The sequence below is a fragment of the Castor canadensis genome, chromosome 5 (assembly GCF_047511655.1).
Source record: "Castor canadensis chromosome 5, mCasCan1.hap1v2, whole genome shotgun sequence".
Lineage (NCBI taxonomy): Eukaryota > Metazoa > Chordata > Mammalia > Rodentia > Castoridae > Castor > Castor canadensis.
In genome coordinates, this window is record NC_133390.1 from 177491434 (window position 1) to 177518844 (window position 27411).

Genomic DNA, 27411 nt, shown 5'->3' on the forward strand with positions numbered 1-27411 from the left:
ACATGGAGGCCTTCATCTTCCCTTGTCAATGCAGGACACAGACCCTGCAGTCTCTTTGGAGTGCAACTCTGCCACTTGCTGGCCATTTAGCCCAAGGTGGTTGAATCCCTATTTTGTATCTACCCAGCAAAGTAGGGGTCATGATAGCACCACCTCCATATTGTCTTAGGGAATTCTCCGTAAGACAGTACATTTAAAATGCTTAGCAAAGTGCCAGACACATTGGAGCTCTTTTTTAAATAGGTAGGTCTTAAATTATTTTTGTCAAACCAATGTGTGTGTTGTTTTTCAAATTGAAATAGGCCAGCATGGTGGCACACACCTGCAGTTCCAGTGTTTAGGAGACAGAGGCAACACGATTGCCAAGAAATGGTGTTATAGGGCTTTCAGCTTATGTCCCCAGTCTGCTCTGACCTATTTCCTAGAGTCAACCATTGTTGCCATGGCATGTAGCTAGTTTTTTCTGTTCTTTCCTCCTGATTTCTTCACATCATGCATATACTGGCAGGTCTTGAACCTCTCTTCTCCCTACCACCAATTTTAGACATCATCTATTGATTTTTTTTTTTCCTTTAGCATGTGGAAATTTAGCCATCTCCTTCCTGCCTCCTGAACATTTGCCTTCCCTCCATCTTCCCACTAAAGTACTGTCACTGGGCTGCAACCTGGCTCAGTGTTTAGAGTACAGACCCTCGTGCCAGGCTGGCTGCCTTCATTTTCCACATCTAGCACTTAGTTGCTCTATGCGTTTGAACAAGTTATTTAACATCATTGTGACAAAAATTTGTACATTTGGGAATACTCTGTGACATGTAATTTCAAGGGTTGTTGTGAAACTGAGCTAACACATAGAAATTACTTAGAATGATACTTGGCATATGGTAAGGTTTTGTTAATTCTTAGCAGTTATAATGCTGCAGTTTTTAATTTATATAAATAGAATTACACAGTATATATACACATACATAGTATGGTATCTGCTTCTTTCAAATATTGTGAGATTTGTCATGCACTAATAGTCCACTCAACTTTATCCCATGATAAATATCCTATTGGGTGAAGACTTTATCGAGTCTCATGGGACATTTTGTTCCTCATTTAGATCCTTGTTTCTCATCTGGAGCTCTTGCATGATATCCTACTATGAGCATTCCTGTACATATCTTTTATGCCCTTAATAAGAATCTGGGGCGGGGCATCGGGGCATCGGGCAGTGAAATTGCTAGGGCACAGGGAATGTGTGTCTTCAGTTCTCATAGATGTCTTCTGAAGTGTTGTACTAGTTTCTACTCCCCGTCAGTGTAGGGAGCTCCAGGTGCTTTGTATATTCTGCAACATTTGTGTGATCTTTCCTGTCTTTTAGCTTTTTGGGCAGGGCATTGGAGGGTGTGTGACAGTATATCATTCTCGGCTTTTACTTTCTATTTCCTTGATGACCAAAGCTACTGAACCTGTTTTTTTGTTTTTTTCTGTTTTTTAATTTTTGGCCATGTACCCCAGTCCATTTAATTTTTTTTTTTTTTTTTTGCCTACCCACCCGTCTAATTTTTTTTAATTTTATCTATTTTTTTTTTTTTATATTTGTGTGTGTGTGTGTAAGCACGGTGGTACTGGGGTTTAAATTCAGGACCTCACGCTTCCTAGGCAGGTACTCTACCACTTGAACCGCTCCAACAACCCTGTTTTATGTATTTTTACTAGTATATTTTAATTTACTAAGTGGTTTCATTGGGCTGTTTCCATACATGCATATGTTGTAGTTTGATAACATTCACCTTCTCTGTTACTATTTCTTATCCCCATGCTCCCTGCCCTCTTTTTGTACAGTGTTTAGTAGGTTCATTTTAGGATCTTCATACATAGATACAATGTGATTCAGTTTTACTAACCCTGCCTCATCCTCTTCTTTTCCTTTTGCTTTTTAGTTTATTTTTTAGATAGGGTCTTGCACTGACTTTGCCCTGGCTGGCCTTGAACTATGATCCTGCTGTTTTCTACTTAGTACCTGGGATTATAAGAATGCCCACCACATCTAGTCCTTCACTTATTCATATGTGTATCAGCCATTTAGATATTTACTTCTTTAAAGTGCTGTATATGAATCTTGCTGTTTTTTTGCATCGGGTTGTCAGTATTTTTATTGATTGTAGGCATTGTGTATGTCTTTTATATACTAGCCATTCATTTGTTCTGGGTATTGCTGATGTTTTCCCCACTCTGACTAGCCTTTTCACTCTATAAAAGGATCTTTTAATGAACAAAAGTTCTTATTCCTAATGTGCATTTAATCAGGTTTTTTTCCTTTCTGATTAGTGCTTCATATGTCTTGTTTAAGAAAACTTTTTACCAATGTCATGAAACTATTTTCCTGTTACCATATAGGAACATTGTTTGGCTTTTAAGATTAGGTCTGGAAATAACCTCTGGATGAAATGTAAGGTAGAAATCAAGTTGTGGGACTTCTTGTTTTGTAGTTCAAATTCAGCAGACTTTCAGTAGTCTTCCTCCCATTTTTCTTGTTTTATAATGACCATTCATAAGCTGCTGCTCTGCACTGTGTCATCAATGTCCTGAATTGAGCGTGTGTGTTTACATGGCTCTGTTTAGGTGTCTTCCATTATTATAGTCCTTTGGTCTGTGCTTTTAATTTACTGAAATATAGTTTACATACAGTAAAATGCTCTGGTTTTAAGTCAACATTTTGGTGAACTTTTGTGAATTTCTATATGAGATCACTACCACAAATCAAGATGTAGAACATTTTTATCATTTTAATAGATTCCCTTTTGCTTAATCCTACTCAACTCCACCTTTGCCCTGGCTGCAGGAAGCCACTGAGAAACTTTGTCACTATATATACTTGTTTTGTTTTTAGATTTTCATATAAATGCAGCTACCATTTATGTACTTTGAATAATGTTTACAGCATGGAACAGTAAGTTCATGTCTTTTTATTACCAAGTAATGTTCCATGGGAACTTTTGGCATGGGATATACCAAAAGTTGCTTATGTGAGTAGTTTACAGTCTCTTTGCTATTATGAATACAGCTGCTGTGAATATTCATAGGCATATCTTTGTGTGGACATACATTTCTTTTGGGTATATATGTAAGAGTGCAATTTCTGGGTCATGAACTGAGTATGTATTTAATTTTATAAGAAATTGTCAAATTTTCCAAAATAGTTGTGCCATTTTATGTCCCATCCTGCAGTATGTGAAAGTTGCAGCTGTTCTACATCCTTTTCAGTCCTTTATATTGTGAGACTTTAATTTTAGCATTCTATTAGGTATGTACTGATGTCTCACTAGTTTTCATTTGCATTTTCCTAGTGAGTAATGATGTTGCTCACATTTTCATGAGCTTGTATGTGTCTGTTCAAATCTTTGTGTGTTTCCAACTGGGTAGTTTTATTCCTCATAATCTTTTCTTTTCATTTTCTTAACTGTCTGTTTTGAAGAACAGAGGCATTTAATTTTGATCAAGTTCACATTGTCAGTTCATTTTATGCTTCCTGCTTTTTGTCCTGTATATTCATGATCACAAAGATTTTCTCCTCTGTTCCAGAATTGCTATAGCTTTATGTTTTAAATTTGGTCTGCAGTCTGTTTTTACTAGTTTTTGTTTACTTTGTGGAGTAAGGGTCAAAGGTCTTTTTTTTTCCATATGACAATTCTGGTTACTCTAGCAACATATGTTAATGCTCAATTCAGCAATTACTGTATTAAATTTCCTTGGCACTTTTCTCAAAAATAAATTGAGATTTGTGTGGATTTGTTTCTGGATTCTAATTCTGTTCCATTGATCTCTTTGTCTTTATGCCACTGCAATACTGTGTTGATTGCTGTAAATTTATGAAAAAGAAAAACAAAGTCTTGAAATCTAGTAGTCATCTAACTGTATCGTTATTTTCCAAACTTGTTCAACACCTCTAAGTCCTTTGCATTTCAGGGTCACAATGCCCAATTCCTCAAAAGTCTACTGAGATTTTGATTAGGAACACATAGACTCTTGACTAATTTGGGATAATTGACATCCTAATGATGTTGAATCTTCTGATCCATCAGCATGATATATTTCATGATGCTTTCTTTTAAGTCTTTTTATCAGACTTTTTTAGTTGTCACGGTACAGGCCTTGCATATACTTTATTGAATTTAGCCAAAAGTATTTAATGGTTTTGGTGTTCCAAAACCCTAAATAGTATTTTTTATTTCGATTTTAATTGTTTATTAATAATACAAAAAAACATAAAATTGATTTGTACCTAACGATCTTGTGTCCTGTGGCTTTGCTAAATTCGGTTAGCTTGGGTAGCTTTTTTTTTTGTAGATTCTTTGAGGTTTTTGTAGATGCACAAGCATGCCATCTGTGACTAAACATAACTCATAAAATGAGTTGGGAGGTGTGCTCTTCTGAAGGAGTTTGTGTGCAGTTGGTATTATTTCTTCTGGAGATGAGCAAGGAGATTTTTTGATCAGAAAGACTTTTAGCTGCAGCCTCGATTATTTCAATAAATGTAGGCCTATTCGGGCATCTGTTTCTTCTTGAGTAATCTTGAGTAGTTTGTGTCTTTTGAGGAATTTTCCCATTGCATCTTTCAGTTTATTGGTATAAAGTTCACGATAATGTCCTTTGTCATTTTAACATCTTTTAAGATCTGTAGCAAGAGCCTCCCCCTCCATTATTTATATTAGTAATTTAAGTCTTTTTGTCAGTCTGTCCAGGTATCACTTTTATTGTTCTTGTCACAGAAGCAGAGTTTTTATTAGTGCATATTAATTATTCAGAATACTGGGTTTCATTGAGACAATTTCATACATGCATATGACATATTTTGATCATGGTCACCCCTGAATTCCCCTTCCCTGGTCCCCCTCCCTCTGATCTCCTTCCTCTTCCCTAATAGTTCCCTCTAACGGTAATGTATGTGTCTCTTTTCTTAGATTTTATATGAGAGAAAAACATGCAACAATTGTCTTTCTGAGTGTGACTTATTTTGGTTTACATGATCTCGAGTTCTACCCATTTTCCTGCAGGTGACATGATTTTGTCCTTCTTTTTAGCCAAATAATACATCATTATATTTGTATATCACTTTCACTTTATCTGTTCATCCCTTCATAGCCATTTAAGCTGATTCCATAACTTGGCTATTGTGAATAGTGCCTCAATACATGTAGTGTGCAGGTATCACTGTTGTATGCTGACTTTGATTCCTTCGAGTATATACCCAGGAGTGGGATAGCTAGATTATATGGTAGTTCTGTTTTTGGATTCTATTACTAATTTTCAGAGTGGTTGAAATTTATGTTTCCTTCCCTGTGTTATGATTCCTTTTTTCTACATCCCTGCCAGCCTTTATTATTTTTTTTTTTGATGGTAGCCATTTTGACTGGGATGAGATGTAATCTCAGTGTACTTTTGATTTGCATTTCCTTAATGATACTGAACATTTTTCATATAATTATTAGCCATTTGTACTTTTTTTGAGAATTGACCATTCAGTTCATTTGCCCTTTTATTGATTGGATTATTTTTTCTTCCAGTGTTCAATTTTTTTGAGTTCTTTATATACTCTGGATATTAATCGTCTGTCAGAGGAATAGTTGGCAAAGATATTCTCCCGGTTGATGTTAAGTTACTTCCTTTGCTGTACAGAAGCTTTTTAATTTTATGTGATCCTGTTCATCATTTCTTACTGTTACTTCCTAGCTAATGGAATCCTACTCACAAAAGTCATTGTCTATGTCTGTAACTTGAAGTGTTTTCGCTATGTCTTCTTCTTAGTAGTTTTACATTACGGTCTTTGATCGATACTGTACAGGATGAGAGATAGGGATCAGTTTCAGTCTTCTACATGTTGATATTCAGTTTTCCCAGCACCATTTGTGGAAGAGGCTGACTTTTCTCCAGCATGTGTTTTCTTGTCTTTATTAACGATCAGATGGCTGCAGCATCACTGGTTACTTCTGGGTCCGCCGTTCTACTCCATCAGTGTATCTGTTTTAATCTCTATACCATGTTGTTTTTGTTACTATGGATCTGAAGTATATTTTGAAATCAGGTATTGTGATACCTCTAGCATTACTCATTTTGTTCAAGATTGCTTTGGCTATCTAGGTTTTCGTGCTTCCGTACAAATCTTAGGATTTTTTTCGCCTACTTCCTTGAAGAATGGTATTTTGATAGAAGTTGTATTGAATCTGTAGATTCAGTAATATAAACATTTTCACAATATACCCAATTTCACAATATTAATTCTGCTGATCTATAAACATGGGAGGGCTTTCTATCCTCTAGTGTCTTCAGTTAATGAATCAGTTTTTTTGTTGTTGTTGCATTAATGTTTCTCTGTATTTCTACTTCACTAGATTTTGCCTTTATCTCCTTTGCTCCTTGGTTTTTGTTTGTTTGTTTGTTTAACTTATATTGGCTTGATCTTTTCCTATGTAGCAGCTTAGGACATTGAGGTTTTTTTGTTTTTTGAAGGCCTTGGTTTTATTTTCTTATGTGAGCATTTGAAACTATAAATTTCCCTTAATTTCAACTGATCTAGTTAAATCAATATTTTTTTAATTTTATTTTTCTTACGTATTTATTTGGTGATACTGAGGTTTGAACTCAGGGCCTTGCGCTTGCTAGGCAGGCACTCTACCACTTATGCCATTCTGCCCAAATTCCAGATTGTAGTATGCTGCATTTTCATTTTCATTTAGCTTTGACTATTTCTAATTTCCCTTATAACTTCTTTGGCCAGTCTTTTCTAACTTCCAACTCAGAGCCTCATGCTAGGCAATTGCTCTACCACTTGAGCCACTCCGCCAGCCGTTTTTTATGTTGGTTATTTTTGACATAGGGAGATAAGGTTTCGCGAACTGTTTCCCCAGGCTGGCTTTGAACCTCAGTCTCCTGATCTCTGCCTCCTGAGTAGCTATAATTACAGACTTGAGCCACCAGCACCCAGCTATGTAATGTAATGACATGGAATGTCTCTTCTCCCCCCCACCCCCCCAGTAAAAGTGCTGGTTCTGGATTGTACTTTGATACTAATTTAAGAATCCCAGCATTCTGTTTGCATGTCTCCCCTGCCACTACATTTAACCTATTTATAGCTATGTATTTCATACAGCAAGCAGAATTAGAGATTCTGGATTTATATCTAACCTGACAATTTCTTCCTCTTAGCTGGAGCTTTTATACCTGTGCTATCTAATACAGTTGCTCCTAGCCTCTTGTTAAAATTAAAAGTTCAGATCTTCAGTAGTACTAGCCACACTTCAGTGGAAGTTCCATTATATAACACTGGTTTAGATCATTTTTATTTATTGTAACTGTTGGTATGGTTTGGTGTAAATCTCCCATCTTGCTGTAATTTTCTCTGCCTGTGTTAATGATTCCATTTTACTTCCACTATTGTCGTGTTAGCTGTACCTCCTCTTCTTATTTTAGTGTTTCTGCTAGGATTTATAGTATGCTTCTTTAATTTACATTCTGTTCAAATAATATCCAGTTTCACATATAACTGGATAAAAGCCTTATAAGAGTCTACTTCCATTTTCTTTTCTCCTGTGCTTTGTGCTGTCCTGTCTTCTACATGTCATAGTCTACAGTCTACTTTACCTTAGTGAACTTTAAAGAGACCATTAGTCTTTTCTTTCCTATCCTTGTTCCAATATTATAATTTCTTAATCTCTATATTTTTGTAAAAAGTCATAATGTCAAGTGGTGTGAGTCTTCTGTGTTATTCTTTCAAGAATGTCTTGGCTCTTTTGGGCCTGTTGCATTTCCACATAAACATTAACAGTCATACTGTCTGTTTACACCCACACCAACACACACTGTTTTTGATTGGCGTTGCACTGAATTTTTAGATAAGTTTGGAGAGAAACAATATCTTCCTAATATTGACTTCTCTGATAAGTGAACAGATTTTAAATAAGTGAAGTTGATTTTCCTAACCAGTTTCTTCATTTTTTGGTGGGGTTGAGGTTTGAACTCAGGGCTTTGTGCTTGCAAAGCAGGCACTCTACCGCATGAGCCACATTTCTGGTCCATTTTGCTCTGGTTATTTTAGAGACGGGGGTCTTGCTAAATATTTGCCTAGGTGGGCCTAGAACCATGATCCTCCCAATCTTAGTTTCCCAATTAGCTAGGATTACAGGCGTCAGCCACTGGCACCTAGCTTCCCAACCAGTTTTAATCTTGTTTTGATTTTTTTTTTTTTTTTTTTTGGTGCTACTGGCTACTGGGGTTTGAATTCAGGGCCTTGCACTTGCTAGGCAGGCACTCTATCACTGAGCCATGCCCTCAGCCAGATAACTATAATCTTGATACAAATTTGACATATAATTCAAAATGGACTATTATATGACATCTCACTTATAAACATACACAAAGAACCTTTAAAAATAGTCAACTGAAGCCAGTGATATATAAAAATAACATGTTATGATGTAAATGGATTTATTCCATAAAAATTCAATGAAGAAACTTACCACATTAGCAATATACACAGAGTAGTATGCGATCAGCCCAATACACATACAAATGTTTTGATAAATTCAACACTATCTGGGCTAATAAAATCCTAGCAAACGATGAAATGGACAACACTTATATAATGTGGCAAGGGTGTATGTACAAAAAACCTATAGCCAGCATCTTTGATGGTACCACAGTAAATGCTAGAATTGTACTAGTTTGGGGGTGTTTTTTCATGAGGGGGAGGCAGTACTGAGGTTTGAACTTGGGGCCTCATGCTTGCTAGACAAGTACTCTACCACTTGAGCCACACCTCCAGGCCTTTTTGCTTTGGTTATTTTGTAAATACAGTTTTGCTTTTTGCCCAGGCCAGCTTAGACCACAGTCCACCTATTTTAAGCTTTCTGCTGTAGCTGGAATGACTTATGCATATCATCATGGCTAGTTTTTTCCATTGAGATGGGGTCTCGTGACTTTTTTGCCTAGGCTGCCCTTGAACCACTTTCCTCCCAGTCTCAGCCTCCTGAGTAGCTAGGATTATAGGTGTAAGCCAGTGTATGACATACTCTTGAGATGCCCACTATAGCTTCTGTTCAGTGGGAGGGAGTTGCCACACCCATCCTAAACTCAAGGGGTAGGAAGGAAGCTCCACTCTTGAAGGGAAGAACATCTCACACATATACACAAAGAGTGAGCATATTTTATAACCACCAAAAATTGAATTTCAGGAGTTTAACTTTTCTTGCAGCGTAGCCTGCATCTAATAGTATAAACATGAGGCAAACCCAAATTGAGACACATTTGACAAAACAACTAGTTTGTAATCTTCAAAAGTCTCAAGGTCTAAAAAGTTGAGGAGAAAGTGAACATCTGATCAACAGTCCTAACAACTGAATTGCACCCCACGGTTTTGAACTGATGTTTTGCCTAAAGAATGTGTTTGGGACAGTTGGTAAAACTCAAGTGACCAAGTAGTAATGTGTCAGTGTTACTTTTACAATTTTGATGATCTTACTCTGCTTATATAGGAAAATAATATTTCTTTTAGGAATGTAATAAGGTAATTTTCTGTCAAATGGTTCAGTATGAATGAATCTTAGACTTGCAACTTTTGTCAACTAGTTGAAGAAAAATAAATTATTTCTATTGTACTTAGCTTTTCTGTAAGTTGGAGATTGTTCCAAAAAATTTTTTTTAAGATAGCTATTTCACTGTGAAGTACTCTCCATCCCCATCCCACTATTATTAAAAGGTAGTTAGCTATTTGATGTTAAAGAAATTAGGACTGGGGATGTACCTCATGCCTTGTATGTATGAGGCTCTGGTTTTGACCCCCAGCACTGGGGAAAAAATGCATATTTATATGTATATGTAAATAAAACATTATGTCATCGATCCCATCTTCACAGGCATAGGCTCTGTCAGTCCAGGCCAGCCGCCTTACTTTGCCTGAAAGGGTACTTCCTACTCTGCTCAGGCTTTGATACCTCTTCCCCCACTGAATAATTACTTGCTTAGCCTACCTAATAGCAACTTTTGAACTAAATAATTATTCAGAGCAGAAAAAAAGAAGGAAATAACTTTGTTCTACACATATATTACCATTTTCATTGCTCTTCATTTCCTCCTATAAAATTGAGTTTTCACTTAATGTTCAGTACCATTTATTCTAAAGAACTTTTAACGTTTCATATATTCAGGGCTAGCTACTGTTGAAAGAGTTCCTCAGTATTTATATGGTATCATCTGCATTGCATCGTTTCTGCTTCCCACCCCAAAGACATGTCCCATATTTTATTTATATTTTGAGAATAACTATAGGGCCCGGGATATTGCTCAGTGATGAAATGCTTGTCTAGTGGGCAAGGCCCTGGGTTAGATCCCCAGCATGGCAAAAGAGATGTAACTTCAGTCTCAAAATCATATACCCATATATTTCTTTCCTTTTTGGTGACTTCACTTAAACTCAAGTGCATGATTTATTAAAGACTGTAAACAAATATTAAATATGTCTGTTACATGTAACACACAGAGATAGCTTTTAATGGAAATTCATCAACCCCTCACACTATTTTATAAATACAAGTATCCAAACAATCCTGAACATATTTTAGGTGCTACTGGTAGTCAGAACCCATACCGCTTTCAAAATTAACACTGTGACAAAATGTATTGAACCTACTGCTTTAAACAATTTCAGCTGCAGCTCTTTCACTAGGCAAGATGGATCAATCACGTCCTTTGCATTCTTCCTTCTTGAGATTCCTACTTCTCAGAAACACAGGATTCCACTGCCATCTGATACTTCTTGCCATCTTTCATGTTATAAACCTGAATTCTATTTCAAGTACTCCAGGTTTATATATAAATGAGAGTGCCTTAAGAAGAGACAGAAAAAGTATAGTACATGAAAATACAATTAATGTATCCTTACAAATGTCCAGGTTATATCGCCAGCTGCAGTTGTTTTATTAATGTGTAAGCATTTTGTATTATAATATGTAATCAAGATATTGATATAGTAGAAGGTCATTGATTTTAGACAAGTTGGAGATCCACTAAGATTAATCATATGTTTGTCCTTTTGGTGCCTTAGCTCTTGAAGTATGACTTTGACTTTAATGCTGTATGAATTTTTCCATTTTGTTAACATTGATAGGCTTCATGCATCTACATTCCCACTGGAATTATTTACTCTAGCCTATTGGAATTATTACAGTATTAATTTTTGTTACAAATCTAGTAGAAGTGCTTCTAGGTGAATAGGTCTACATTCTACTTTTAGGTTATACATTCTCTTTTCATAATTTGCCCTTGGTGGCACAGTAATCTTGCCTAGCTACTTTGTGTCATATCTTCATCTTCAACCTAATGCACCATCACCAACACCAACTCTTTTTTTTTTTTTTTTTTTTTTTTGGGACTAGGGTTTGAACTCAGGACTTTGTTCTTGCAAAGCAGATGTTCTTTTGCTTGAGCCACACCTCCAGCCCATTTTGCCCTGGTTATTTTGGAGTTAGGGTCTCATGAACTACTTGCCTGTGCTGGCCTAAAACCATTAATTCCCTCCATCTCACCCTCCCAAGTAGCTAAGATTACAGGTGTGAACCTCCAGCCCCTGTCTCAACCAACTTCTTTTTTGTCCTTCAAGTTTTTCCAAGGGAAAATTGTAAGGTACTTTATAACTCCTGTGGAGAACTCATCTTCCGCAGCCCAACAGCAGTTCACCCATCCTCACTTTTAAGGAATGTCTTTGCTTTTCTGGGTGTTCTTTTCTTTTCTTTGGTTTTGTTTTGTTTTCCTTACATCACTTTACATATGTTACTCTATTCTTCCTGACCTCTGTTGTTTCTGTTGAATGGCTTCTCATTATAATGAGAAGATGTATCACTCTATAAGTGATACATCTTTCTTGTCTGACTCACCTTAAGATCTACTCTTTTACTTTTTTTTTTCCAGCAGTTTACTGTAATATGCTAAGAGTGTAATATACCCAGGTTCACTGAGTTTCTTGGATATGAATTCTAATTTTTACAAAATTGGCAACATTTATAGCAGTGAGTTTTTTAAAGTATTTTTTCTGCCCTATTCTCTTGTTTTTACTTAGGGGATTCCAGTTATACAAATGTTAAAGTGTTAGATGAGGTACAGAGGCTCTGGATTTGTTTTTCCTCACTCCATTATTTTCTCTCTGTTCTTAGGATCTTATGATTTCTCTTTAAATTCAATTGATCCTTTCTTCTATTTTCTCCAATGTTCTGTTCAGCATATCTAGTATTTTTTTCATTTCATCATTTTTTTTTGTGTTTTATATACCTACATTCCCCATGTTCTCACTCAGTGTGACTATTTTTCTCTAGGTCTTGATTATAACAGCTGTTTTTATTGTCCATTCCCACTCATTCAGCTATCTGGATCATCTTAGGATCCCTTACTGTCTACTGTTTTTTCTCTTGACTTTGCATCACATTTTCTTTGCATTTCTAGTTTTAGTAGTTATGTTCTGGAAACTGCAGGAGATATGTCACGGAGATTTTAGATTCTCTTCTGCTAAAGAGTGCTGTTTTAGCAGAAACTTAAACATAGAACTAATCATATGGAACTTGTGGAAGCTTGGTTTTACACTCAACTAAGATGGTTGTTTTGCAGTGTTGCCTTTACCAGTGTGGCATCCAAAACATTTTCCCCACCTATCTCAAATTCCCACTCCAGTCACTATCACCACACAGCAGTTCTGTTATCATTATAGTAAATATTACAGTCTGTAATCATCTGTTTATTTTCTGACCCCACAACCCCAGTGTACACTCTATGAGAGGAGGAGGAGCCTCATCTGAAATGATCACAGCTATATCCTCAGCCCACAATAGAAGCTCAATTAAAAATAAAAGGTTCTTTAGAGTTTGTGTAATTGTGTACAGTCATTGTCTGTTTCCCAATCTCTTACTTACTTTTAATTCTCCTCTTATCAGCTTCTGCTCCCATTGTTCCACTGAAACCATTATTACAGATTTTAACATCAACCCGAAAATGACAAGTATAATCTGCAGATTGTTTTTATTGTATTTGTCCTTTCTACATCTGACATGATCATGATGCCCCTTTTTTTTTTTTAAATCCTTTTGACACCTGGGATACAACTCTGATTCTCCTTCTTCGTACCTCTCTTTTTCCTCCTATTCCCTGGCCTCAGTGTCCAGCCCTGAAATGTTGAAGCAGCAGGATTTCTTGTATAGCTGTACACCCTGGGTGATTTAATGCACTCTCACAGCTCTGAGGGTTACCTACCTTCTCCATTGACTCAAATTGATTTGTTTCAATGCAGGCACACCTGCAACTCCACTTACCTACCACTGAACTCCTCTCTCTACTCCATAGCCCCAGAGACCTGGCCTTCCCTATCAGTGAAGAAGCAGTTAACAGGTCCACCCTTGAGTGTAGGTACAGTCACCATGAAAGAACACTTGGCAAAAATTCACTAAGATATTAATAGTAGTAGTGATAGTAATGTGCTATGTCCTTAAAACAACCCTTTTTGCCTTCCAGTCCAAATATTAAAAATTATAGACTTGTTGTTCACATCCAAATAACCCAAACAAGCAAGATATGTATTTTTTAAACCCAATAGACAGCTGAGCATACAAAGAAATCTAAAGGAACTAAAAGTGACAGGCCATTCAGAAGAGGTCCTGGGCTACTCTCATCTGCTTAAACAGAGGGATGGAGAGGATCTGCCATGGATGGGGATGCTCAGCTATCAACTGCAAAGACTCAAGAGGGGACAGGAATTATTCTCCACAGGAATTATTGCCTTCACCAACCTAGAGTGACTTCTGCCAAGGCCCAGGAAGCAGGGGAAGACTAGACAGCAAAGGGAGTTCCTCAAAACCTTGACAAATTCACTCATCTCCTCTTGCTATGTCCAACTACTATTAAATCTAATAGCAGGTTTATTTAAAAGTCAGTCAGTAGAAATACAAAGGGAAGAAAAGAATATTTTTTTTAATCCAAAAGCTCTAGGATACTGTTAAGTCTCACCAATACGTAATTGACTTCAAGAAAAAGAATGAAACAATTCAAAGAATAAACAGTAAGAACTTTCCAAAACTGATGAAGGGATCAGTGTACAAATACAAGTGTATCTGCAAACTTCAGTCAGAATAAATACAAACCACAGCCCAGGTATTTTAGAGTCAAACTGCTCTGCTAAAAACCAAAAATGAAGTGCACACCTTGAAAGCAGTCAGAGCCAGCCATGCCTGTAATCCTAGCTTTAGGGTGGATGAGGCAGTAGTATTTCAGGTTCAAGGCCAGCCTGGGTTACATAGCAAGAAATTGTCTGAAAACAAAAATTTAAAAACAAACCAAAAAAAAAAAACCCTGCCATATAAGTAATTATATTGACTGTTTTCTAATCTCTGGCATTTAGATTTTTACAGACTCCATGGTTTACCCAGAATAGGACATGAGTCCACTGGAAGTCCCATTGTGTTAGTCAGCTTTCCATCACATAGCAAAGCACCTGAGGTGAATAACTTACAAGTGGAAAAGGTTTATTTTGATTCATAGTTTTGCAGACTCCAGTCCATGTTCTGTTGGCCCTTTTGCTTTGAGCCTGTGGCAAGGCATCACATGGCAATGGTAACCTGTGGTGGAACAAAACCACTCGCCTTATGACCAGGAAACAAGAAAAGTGCTAAGCAGGGTAAAAATAATTATCATTCTTGTTCTCTCTAGAGATGACCTGCTTTCACTTTGTTGAAAATGTATTCCTTTCCTAATAAAATTTATCACTTTTATTACAAAAAAGGGCTAGGATTCCACAATTCCCTTTGAGGGCATACACCCAGTGCCCTAAAGACCTCTCACATAGGTCCACAGTACTTCACCATGGAGTTATGCTGGGAACCAAGCCTTTGTTTTTATTTTATTTATTTATTTATTTTTAATGGCACTGGGGTTTGAACTCAGGGCCTCACACTTGCTAGGCAGATGCTGTTACCACTTGACCCACTGCTAGCCCCGGGACCAAGCCTTTACACACACAAATCTTTGGGAGACATTCATAAAGATATTCCTAGTTTTCAGATGAGAAAACTGAGGTGAAAAGATGGTAATTGATTTGTCTGGTGGTGCACAGTTGGTAGAAATACTAATAAAAGTGGAGAGTCTCTCAAACATCTTCCTTTTTTTCCCCACTATGCTATTTTCTTAAACTGTCTGGCCCATCAGTTCTACTTCTAGGACTTTATCATACAGATAACTGCCTGTTAAGTTCCAAACTACAGGTTAATAATTGTACAAGGTTAGTACTTGCAACATTGTTGATTAGTAGGGGTCTGATTATATAAATTATAGTATAATCACACAACGTAATACAATTAAGGAAAAGACAACTTGAGGAAGTTGTATATATTTATATCAGATGATCTTCTAGATCTAGTGTAGAGTGAAAAGAATCAGTATGAGAATGTATTACTACCTGTGTTAAAAAAAAAAAAAAGATAAAGGAGGATACAGGAGAAACTATATGTTGAAGTATTTCTGAAAGAAATGCTAAAATCGAGTTTCCAAGGAGAGGGAGTGGCTGAAGGGAGATGTTTCAGAATGTCTCTGTTTTGTACCGTTGAGATATTGAAGCATATAAGTATATTTATTACTTGTCCAAAAACCCTGAGGACTGAAGTGGTTTATTGCACACATTGCTTGAGCTCACAGAAGTCTGTGTCAGACTTGGTTTCCCTCACCCTGTCCCTGTGCCTTTTGTGTATCAGTCTCAAACTGTCCCTTATGTCCCTTCCTATCCTTCAAGCCTGCTCCACCTTTGTCCAGGATCATTCCAGGGAATGACTTAACTTAATTTCCTTCTTGCTACCCTTTTCAGTCCAGTGCTGCCTCTCCTCTTCATCTTGTTTGTGCTCTTATAGTACTTCTCAATTTCTGCCTGTAGATCCACTTCATGCATCCTTGGGTCACTAAAGGAATGGATCTGGGGGAGTTTGACTTCTAGAGCAAGTCGTATAGCTTCCTTCCCCCACAGTGCTTCCTTCACTTTAGCTGTCCTTTCCAAAGCATCACATGCTTTCAGGTGGCACTCAGGTAAGCACTTTTTAATTTATTTTGTATTTTATTATCTGTTGGGAAAAGTAAAACTAGCCCATGAAAGCTATATAGGTTTTTAATTTTGCCACAAGTATTGCTTAGGACTCAGTTTATAAAGAGGGAGTGATTTGTTAAATTTTTCAATACTACAGATGGAGCATAGGTAGAGAAGAAAAGGTGGTGATGGAGCACTGTCCCTGAGAAGGCACTGGCTGATAGGAAGTGGGGCCTCACACCACAAGGTGCTCATTTCCAGTTCTCCTACTTGCCTGGAGCCCTGCAGAATGATTGGTTTGCTTCTTACATGTTCCTGGTGTTACTTTTAAGGATTATGACCTCTTGGGTCCTTGCCCCATCTGCTGAGCCATCCCTCTTCAACTTCTGGGTTCAACTCACAATTCACCTCTTCTCTGAAGTCATCCCTGGTCTTTTCATTTCCTCTTGCTGCTGTAACAAATCACAACAAACAGTATCATTAAAAAAGACAAATTTATTCATTTACAGTTCTGGAGACCAGAAGCCCAAAATCAGTTGCACTGGCCTAAAGTCAAGGTTAGGGCAGAGCTGGTTCCTTCCAGAGGCTCTGAAGGGAGAATGTTTCCTTGCCTTTTCAGCTTCTACTGGCTGCTTTGGCTTATTTCCTCTTCTGTCATCATAGCCTATCACTCTCCTTTCCACTTTCATCTTCAAACCGCTGGCTCTGAGTCTGACTCTTGCTGTTCCCTTGTATAAAGAGCCTTACAGATAGTTACATCAGGCCCACCAAGGTAATCCAGAATCCTCTCCCCATCACAAAATTCTTTCTTAATCACATTTAACAAGTCCCTTTTGCCACATGAGGTCACCTATTCACAGGTTCTGGGGTTCTGATGGAGACATGGGGAGGACGGGTTCAGCCTCTCGTGACTGCCACCACCACCCTTCTAAGTACTTAAACTTGGATTTACCTCTCTGCTCCTACACTCTCCATTCTTGTGTTACTTTCTAGAAATATTTACCTTGTAATTATCTGTTTACCGGTCTCCTCCCAGTGTGAATCTCTCAAGGGTCTTAAGAGAGGGTCTTGCTCATCTTGCCTGCACAGTGTTTGTGCTATATAGTGGAAGGCATGAATAGACCACCCAGTGCAAGACGACCCTGCAGTGCTGTTGTTTAGAGCACAGGCTAGGGGCCTGATTGCTTGGCCTTAGATTTCAGCAGCTCCACTCACTGACTCTGTTCCTTCAGTGTCTACATCCATGCCCCGTGAAGAAGAATAGAACTTAACTCAGAGGCTCACACACATGAAAATATGGGAAGAGGCAACTAATTTTGTTATCATTGATGATTTTATTGTTGACGATGTGAAAGGATTATATTTGTAGGTAATTCTTAGGAAAGGGGAAGCTAAACTTTGTTCATTTAGTTAGCTCTAGTTTAAACAAATATTTTCCTAGACTTTAAATATTTTCCCAAAAGATTTTGAATGTTTTACTGAAATGTAAAATATAATAAGGAATGCTTGAATGACTATGAACCTGTGGAATAATCTATTATGTACCCCTCTAATTTAAGTGGGTAGTGACTGCTTAGAAGAAAACACTAAACAGAGTGGTAAATTAGTCTTTAGATCTGTCTTAGGGCAGAGATGGTAGAGTTTAATGAAAAGAATAAAGATATCATCATATACATTTGATCTTTTTATGCTTGGTCTTGTATGTTGAACAGAGTTTCTATCATTACATGAAACCTAGAGATCAAAGTGTTGTTTGTGTGAAATTTAAAGTGTTTAGAAGTTATGATCTTTTGTTAATTTTAAGACGTACTGAATTGTTCATCCCCAAAACACACTATGGGGATCTCAGCATCCCATGTGCAGTTCAAAGAAATGGGCTTACAGTAAAGAGAGGTTCTGCAATGTAATGTCATTGCACACCTATGTTGCAAGTTAAATATGTTACTGCAGTTAAAGAAATAAAATGTTAAAATGCCTTGTAGCAAGTATTTTCATTGGGAACACATATTCTGACCAAAGATCGTGACTATTTGGTGTGCATGAAAGTCATATTTTCAGGATTTCATGAAAAATGGAGAAGCATATGAAAGGCATTCTAGCTTCAGGAAATAATGCTAGTAGGGATTTTAGATTAAAGACGTAATAAGATCTGCCTAGGCAGACTGAAGAGATGTGGTTTAGTAGTGAAAAATAAGGTTATCAGACAAAAAAAATGGCAAGCTGGAAAATAAAAATGTGTCATTTGAATGGCAAAGAGCCATTGCCTGTTTTGCAGAAAGCAAGATACTGAAGTTATCATACCCTCTGCATCTTTTAACTTGAACATTAAAAGAGTGATGCTGGAGTTCAAGCGATGATGGGAGGAAAAAATTCTGGTAGTTCCACCTAAAGATTAGGGTTCAATTTGTGAATTTATTTCAGGGTCGAGGTACAAGTGTAGATTAAATACAAAATGAATAACCAGGCAGTTTTACTACAAAATCGGATGCAAGTAACAATGGACAAAAAATAGTTACGCACTAGGCATTATGTTCTGTGACTGAGAACTTAGAATTTGGGGCTGTTGTAGGGGTTGGATGGAAATAAGCCCCATCTTTACCATGTTAACTGTGGTGAAGTAGATGCATTCTATAATTTAAGTCAATTAGATTTGGAAAAGTGCTATCCTTAACAGCTGTGGCATGAAATTCATTGTTGGGTCAGATAGGTAACCTGTCCTGGGATTAGCACAGAGCTCAGTGGAGACCACTTGAGAAAGACAACAGGCAACACCTACTCCCCAACTCTGACCCTGAGTCCAGGGTATTAACAACCACATATAGGAGCCAAATCCAAATGCTTAGAAAGAGGAAATGGTTCTTACAGATGTGACAGATCAAACTTTCAATCTCTTAAAAATCAGCAGAGATGACTGTTGCTATAAAGAGACATTATGGAGCTCAGAGGAGGAGTGGTAAGAGAGTGGTCATCTCATCCTAGCCACATGAGCTGGGACCTAAAGGAGAAAAGGAGCACTGATTGAACCCATGAGTGAGCAGCTGAGACACCCCCATAAAGTGCTAATCCTCCTACCTCAGCAAAGTCCCAGAGGTCCCAGTGACAGAGGGGTACACTGTGTCTTTGCTGCCAGCCCTGGATTTTGCTTATTTTCTCTTGGCTAGCATTGGGGTTGGAGCTGGTGACTGAGCAGGAGAAGATAAGAAGCACCCTGAGTATAGGCAGCCCTGTCCTATTTGAACCAATTCCCTCATGCCACAGCCCTGGCTATAGTTAAAGAGCCAAAGTCTCCTCTAATCCCTATTCTTTACCTGCACTTGAGTAGCACATGTCACTTTCTGCTTCAGGAAATGTTAGAGTGAAAAACAACCAAGTAGCAGGGCTGATGGAGTGGCTCAAGTGGTAGAATGGCTGCCTAGCAAGCTTGAGGCCCTGAGTTCAAACCCCAGCACCCAAACAAAACAAAACAGCACTGAAAAAATAACCAAGTAGCTTGTGGACAGCACAGTAAATGTTGACTAGAGTTCTAGGATAGCAAGAAGGGAGATATGAAAGATAATCTTATTAGGGAGGAAGAGCCATAGCAGTCTCCTCATGGAGATTACATTTCACTGGGGTGAGTTAGACACTGAATAGGTAAATTTCTAAAAACACAAATGAATTAGACTTTGTAGTAGATGCTCTAAACACAAAATGGGATGCTGTGTTGGAAAATGGAGTTGGGTAGGAAGCTTTGTGTGGGTAGTCCAGGCTCCTGTGGTCATTGATGTTGGAACTAAGTCCTTAAAGAGTGAAGAACACCTGGCCAAGGGAGCACCTGGCCAAGTGAGCACCAGTGGGAAGCATTCAGTGAGGAGCAGACGATGGGAAGTGGAAGCATCTGAGACTGGGAATAGGAGACCAATTTGATGACTGCAATGATCCAAGCCAGAAGTGCTGGGAACATGAACAGAGTCGTGGTTATGCATGAACTGAGGAAAAGACATCTCTGACTCAGCCAAAGTTAGAAAAGGGGAAATAATAGCATGGGTGAAAAGTCATCCATTCTCAAGCTGGGAGTGTTGACCAAGGAGTTTGTTGGGGTTTGAACTCAAGCCCTCACACTTGCTAGTCAGGCACTCTACTACTTGAGCCACTCTGCTACTATTTTTTGTGATGGGTATTTTCAAGATAGTAGATCACAAACTTTTTCCCTGGCCTGACTTCGAACTGTGATCCTCCTGATCTCTACTTCCCAAGTAGGTAGGATTATAGCTGTGAGCTACCGGCAGCCATTCAAAACATTTCCTTTTAATTGTTCCATCTACTTTTGTCAGCTTTGGGGTTCCTTTCATCAGTCAGATGTGTTGGATGCATTGGTTCTATGAACAGGCTTCTATTGAATAACTGTTGTTACTCTTCAGTGTAGCACCACAGCAGTAATTGATGAAGAGTTGAGTTGCAAGCTTTTAGGACTAATTGCAAAGCCCAAACTAAAGTATTGCCTGAAACTTCCTTTAAATAATAATAATATAATACCTTGTATAGACATAGTGCCTTACAATTTGCAAAGCACTTTCACATACATCATCTCATTTAACATTTTCCATAAATCATACTTTTTGAATACTTAGATCTTTACTGAGTGAGAGATCATGTTGCACGTCCTGATTTAATTATGGTGAATTGCCAAAAGTCCACACTCGTCACTTACTAAGAGTCTCCTATGCACAAAGCACTTCACTAAGGATGTCAAGGGGTAAATTTCCAGCAAATAAATATCTAATAAATAGTACCTATCCAGTAAAGGTGATCTTGCTTTTTATTCACTTCCCATCAACACAATCATTGTTTTGGAGGCTACTTACTGTGCCTCCAAATTTATAAATTTGTAAATGTGTAAATTTATACAAATATTGCCAGGAATTTATTGCGTCAGAGTTGAAGTTTTTAAGACCAAGGATTCTGATGCTCCTCTAAGCACACTGATGCTTCCAAAAGTTGATCAATTTCAACTTGCACTTCCTTGAATATTATCTATTCATTCTCAATAAAAAATATTTCAAACTCTCAGCATGTCTGAAGATGTGTAGCCATTGAATTCATTGTCTTGATGGAGTGAGTGGCATATGATTCAAGAATACAACTTGGCTCTTTGCCCCGGAAGTCTTGTCATCCAGTGGCAAAGAAAACCTGCCCATTGCTGGGCACCTTGTGAACCGGGCTAGGGTACTGTAAGAAGACTCTGAGACAAGCTGTGTCCCTTTAGGGAAGTGGGGAGCAGAAGGTAGAAGGTAGTGTCAGAGCCAGGCCCCATCTCAGGGCAGGACTCCTGACGTGTGTCCCAGAACCTTAGGCACATGCTTTGGGAAACAGTGGCTCCTCAGAAAATACATACTTTGAGGTCTTATTCAAGAGCCTCTAAAAAGTATGGGGTCCCCTAAATACAGAAACTCCTTCATCAAAGCCCCTTGAGCATAGTGCCTTCCTGAAAGGGAGAAATGTGACCTGAAAACTACTATTCCTTCCTCCACCAGGGACTGGACGAGGCCTAAGGATGGCACTAAACCTTAGTTGAAAACATGAATGAGGCACAGGTCGTTGCCCAGATGCTGAGCACGAGTCAGGCTACCTTAGCTCAACTCACAGTTCTCCAGTGTCTCCCTGCTCCTCGTTTACTACCTTAATTTTACTAACTTCAGTGTTACCCTAGTTTTTACTCAGCTGTTTATGTGGGCATGTGGTCTGAGAACTGGAGGACAAATCCAAAATGACCTAATTTTTTTTTATTAGTGCACACATTTCCTGGACATCCTGGTTTTCAGAAAGATGTTATCTCAAGGTAGCATCTTTTCTTTTTAGTGACAGCTTATAATGTTTTAATAAGCTAGTAAAACATAGTTTGAATGACCAAACCATGTCTCAGTTCTTTTGATAAGAAGCTTGGCATTCAAAAGCCCAGGAACTCTTCCTTCTTTGTTTTGTTGTTGTTGTTATATTGTGCTGTTTTGGTTTTTTTTGTTGTTTCTTTTTTTCTTTCTTCTCCTCTTCCTTCTTTGTGTTGGGAAGCTGTGCCTAATGCTTTATTTTAGCAAAGACTATGTAACCAGCATCTGAGCATCCCATAAATGCTCTAGAGAAAACACAATTAGGATATAGTATGAAGCTGGGAGTTTGAGTGTTAAGTCTAAGTGATGTTTCCAACTGGGGCTAAAAACGTGTTTTAAATGATTGTATTCTGATCATTTAGGTCTCTCTTTGTAGGGCATCTTTTATGACCAAGACTGTCCAGTACCAAAATGAGCTACATAAATTCCTAATCTGGGATACAGCTGGACAAGAACGAGTAAGTCACTCCTTAATTTACTATGTGTTTTTCTGAGGCCCAAAACAAATTAAAATTCCAACTAAACTGTCAATGTCCCTGTCATTTCACGTTACTCACTTCTCTCCTATGCGCCAGAGACACATTTATTTCCATTTACGTAGGCCAGCCTTTTTCTTTTCAATTAGAGCCACAAAGTCCACTGATGGAGAAAGTGATAATGGGCACTGAGGGCATTTTTATACTTTTTAGTGTCTTAAAGTAAATGCTGACTAACAGGCCTGATAAAATCCTGCTCAAGCATTGTGTGTAATTTGGAGCTCCATCCTCTTGTAAAGATGTAAAAGAATTAGTGGTAGAAAGGGAGAGTTAAGCACAACTCATTTATAGCCTCCTTTTAAAAGCTAAAGAGGGACTTTACAGCATATAAAGTTTGAGATTTAAGTGAAATGGATGAGCTAACACAGTGCCTTGCAATAGACACTTAATAAATGCCTGATGATAAAATTGACCACAGTGGTTATCTGCCTAAGGCAGAGCCTGAACCACAATGGGGTTGCCTGCAGCAGCAGAGTCCAATGGGACTTGAGAATGCCCACCCAAATCTGGAGGGGCTGTGAAGGGAGCAGACCACATGCCTGCTGCCTCATCTCCCCTCTGAGTACCATGTCCAGATTGCCTGCCAAAGTACCTGTGGCAACTACCCCATTATTCAGCTGCCGTTTAATTTTGTTTTCAAATAGTACTATCAAAACAGAACATCTGATGGATGTACAGTGCTGTCTTAAGCTCTTAAAAGTATACCAGAAGTAATCAGAAAAAATAATCTGTCATCATAGTCTTATCTAAGACAACATAGATACTGTGTATGGTATAAAATCTGACAAGAATCATCACAGACAAATGGAAAAAACAAAATGAGCCATTACTGGTGTCCTAGATGTGGACATCACACATTTGTACAGCTTTAATGTCTTAAGTTTGCTCTGGTTGGCTTCTTCCATTTTTAACACTGGATGTCATGCTCCCATTCAGTTATTCATCTGAGATAATGTCTGCTTATGGTCTTCCATTCCCCATTCTTTCTCCTGTGTTTGTGTTGTGCGTGTATCACGGAGCATCTAGGACAGCTAGACCTTTGCTAACATCACTCTTCCGTTCTGCAAAAGTTTTGCTTACCACAGTCCTGCATATATCTATACATAGCCCTGGGATCTGTCCTAGGTGGAACTTTTCATACTAGTAACATACGTGCCCTTACTCTGAATCCCAAGTTACCCCTCACATATATTTGATGGTGCAGCAAAGCCTTCATAAAGAATCATGCTGGAATACAGACCCCATTATGTTTTATATCAGAGCCTGTCCTGTGATGCACGTGATGTATTACTTCTCTTTTTTCTGGAACATGAAGAGTCAAACACCCCAGAGCAATATGCCTCTCCCTTTCTGCTTATGTTGTTGCAGGAACCTGTGAAAGTGTGTAAGTAGCTGGTTTGTTCCTTCCTGTTTGCTTACTTCTAATTGGTTCTTCAGCAGGAATAGTTACTATGAGATGTAACCATGCCTCTTCTCTACCTGAAGCACCATCATCCAGCCCAGAGCTGGGCAGGAAATGCTAACGGGCACCAGACTAGGGGAGGGACCCTGACCAGGAGGCCCTGCACTGGGGAGGCAGAAGAGCATCCCCACCTAGGGAGCACTGCCTCCAGCCAGTTGTTCCTGGGCAAGAGCACAGGTCTAAGATTGCCGTATCACAGGGCTTAAGAGAATAGACATCTGACAACTCGTCACAGATTGACTGAAATGCAGGAGGATCGCATCCTCTGCATTTGTAAGCCATTCTGCTTCAAGGGCTGCCTGGTTGTATAGACAAGGCCTTAAAGACCCTGAATGTACCAACCACAGCTAGACACTCCATTTTCACCACCTTCTGTCCATCTGCCATCTAGTAAGAAACTGTCTGTATTTCTTCAGTGTTCCCATACAATTTAATACCTTCTTACCCTTCCTCCCACCTTTTGTCTGGAAAATTATTCAGCCTTCAGAACCTACCTCCGATATCTCTGAAAGAGAAGGAGCTTTCTAACCAGCCATGCATTCTTGGATGAGTAACTGCATTGCCATATACCCATGATGCTCAGACCCAAATCTAGAGGTATCTTGTATTCTTCCCTCCCCTTGTGCCCTCCACATTGCTCTGACTGGGTGTCCTGACAGCTCCGTTGTCTGAGTGTATTTCAGGTATGTTCAGTTCTCTACTTTCATTACCAGCACTGTATTGTTAGCTACCTTTCACTCTTAGTTAAGTATTCCTACAGCCTGCTTTCCTGCTTTCTCTCTACGCAACTCCAACTCATGTCACTTCTGCTCGTAAGACCCAGAGTCTTTTGGAAGCATTCATAGACCCTGCTAACATCCTTCAGTGACTACTCACTGCTCTCCTCTAACCACATTCTAAAAGGCCTGCAGCGCCCACATGCCCTGTTCCACTTCTGTCCTCAGCGTCCTTCCAACCCAGTCTGCCTCCTAGCTGATTGCCAGCCCACTGGTCTCCACTCAGGTATTCCAGCACTATTGCCAGCAGACCTCCACATGTGTTGGTACCTCTCACTGGAACTCTTGTCTTTCCTCCACTCACATGCTCCTTACCAGATCTTGGTCTCAGGTTAAATGTCTCACTTGGGAGTTTTCCCTATACCCCTTCTCTGTCATTGCCTGTATTTGTTTTCCTCAAGACACTCATTACAAGTTATAACTAGATGTCCATCTGTTTACCTTCATTGAGAGTCTCTTCTACCAGACTATAAACTGAGAGCTGGGACCACAGTGTCTTGTTTACTGCTGTAGCCCCATTCCCTAGCATAGTTCCTGATGTAAAGCTAATGTTCAATTATTGGTTGGATTAAGAAGCAAAGGGACACCTTGTATCCTGGATTGTCCTTGATTACCCTCGTCTCTGAGATCATCACCTGTTTTCCTACTTGTCTGCCTTCTGTTAAACTGTGAGCTCCTTGGGGAAGGGACTATTTTCATGTCTCTGCTCTCAGCCTTTGGCACATAGTGGTAATACCAGTAAACATATGTCAGGCACAGATGAGGACAGACGCGCTACCTACTTTCACTATGTGTGTAGTACACGCCTCTAGTTACAATTGTCTGGTGCTTCTATGTTTATTATTTAGTTCTCTGTAGTGATGAGGTTCATAATGGAACTGAAAGTTGTTATAAAATGAAAACCCTTTTTTGGTCCTAGCATCTGATGTCACACAGTTTTGACACATGGGTTATCTTACAGCTGATTGCAAAGTGATTTCACTAAGTCAGTGAAAGTGACTTTGAGGAATTTTTCAAAGGTTCTGTGAAGCCCTTGACTGTAGGGATCTTGTTAAATGAAGAGAAAAATAGTGATTGAAATGCCAATGTCAGTGTTCAGAAGATAGCGTCAAAGGGTCAGGAAAGACTCCAGGAAAACTTGACTCGAGCCTGCAAATATTTTTGTAAAAATGATCATTTTTATGATAGGAGTATGAAAGTCAAATGTGAAATGAAGGATATTGTATTGTGCTAGCATATAGTTTTATCAGGATGTTCATAGCCAAGTTATCTATTAACTTTGATTAATTGTTCATCTAAAAAATTAGATGCTAGTTTTTTCAACTGCCAGGTAAAATGAACCTTCTTATTTTCACAAGACAGAGTCTTTGTGAGTTCTTTTTCTCCCTATTATTTTTGGTCCTGAGTGAATTCGTTTTGTCACCTTTTCTGGCCAATAATACTCCTGCACTAGTATTGAGATGAATTAGCACCCTAAATACATATCATAAATATACTATAAGTGTAGAAAAACATGTCAAATGCTTGCCAAGCTTTATGACCAAGTCTAAGAGATACTGCATCTAAACCTGAAGATTTACGTCCCCACCTTTTCTGTGGTTTCCCTTGGTGAATGTTTCCACAGAGGCCAGAAGACCATGACAGTAAACTCTCATTTATTGTCAGAGCAGCCTTGTGCAGAAATGTTCTCAGGTTTAAAATCAGGAACAAGTATTGAGGTTTAGGGTCATCTAAAGCTGGTGTCAGCAGACTGTGGCCTGTAGGCCATAACCAACCTACTGTCTCTTTTTTGTAAATAAAGTTTTATTGGAGCATAACTACACTTATTTGTTCACGTTTTATCTAGATGCTTTCACTTTACCATAGTAGATATGAGTAGTTGCAACAGAAATCATGTGGCCCACAAAGCTGAAACTATTTACTACCTGTCCTAGGCCAGAAAAAGTTTGCTGTCCCCTGATCTACAGCCACATTTGGAGCACAAATGTACTGACATCTTTTGAGTCTCTGTATGCATTCATCTTCTTTATGCCAAAAGCATATGGAAAGAGTTTTAATGTCAATAACACTTCTGTTATTGGCTCAAAATATCCAATAACAGGCAACAATTATATATAAACTCTGGACAAAACTTGAAAAATGACTGTTTGAAGGTACTGTAGAGCAACCAAATACAGTCAGGGACTGAAAAGGGAGCAATATTTGGTGCAGCTTGATAGCTTTCTTCCAGTTGACACTCCTCAGTTCATGGAGCATAAGGTAGTTAAGACTCAAGCAGAAAGCCTGTCTTCAGTTTGTAGTATTTGAGAACAGAGCTTGGGCCTGCTAGAGTAGCTGGGAAAAAGGAAGCAAACCCCAGAAAAGATGGATTTAACAAGAAAGGAAGCCCCAAAATCTGTTGATAAATTCCCCTCAAGTCTTTCATTGACTCCAAAATTATGAATGCCAGGCTAGACATTTCAAAACCCAATAGAAACCAACAGCCACAATGGTGACAAGATGGTACAGAGATTTCAGCTGCTGACCTTCAGAGCAGAGGTAGAGTTTGGGGTTGAATCCAGTCCTACTATGTTAGAGGGAATTGGTAAACACTTTGAACATTCCATTGAGACTTCATGATGGAGATCAAGTCCTGGGACTAAGGAAAATCCCAAGCAGACCCATCCTAACAATGTGCAGAACAGTCTTAGGA

The 27411-nt window shown here is 38.6% G+C and overlaps 1 protein-coding gene across 1 annotated transcript in view; it reads left to right on the plus strand.

Moving 5' to 3' along the window:
- Positions 1-27411, plus strand: part of Rab22a (RAB22A, member RAS oncogene family) — a 45813-nt gene that overhangs the window by 5006 nt on the left and 13396 nt on the right. The window contains exon 3 of the mRNA XM_020170054.2: positions 22322-22403. Within this exon, the coding sequence (XP_020025643.1) occupies positions 22322-22403 (82 nt within the window). The remainder of the gene's footprint in view (positions 1-22321; positions 22404-27411) is intronic.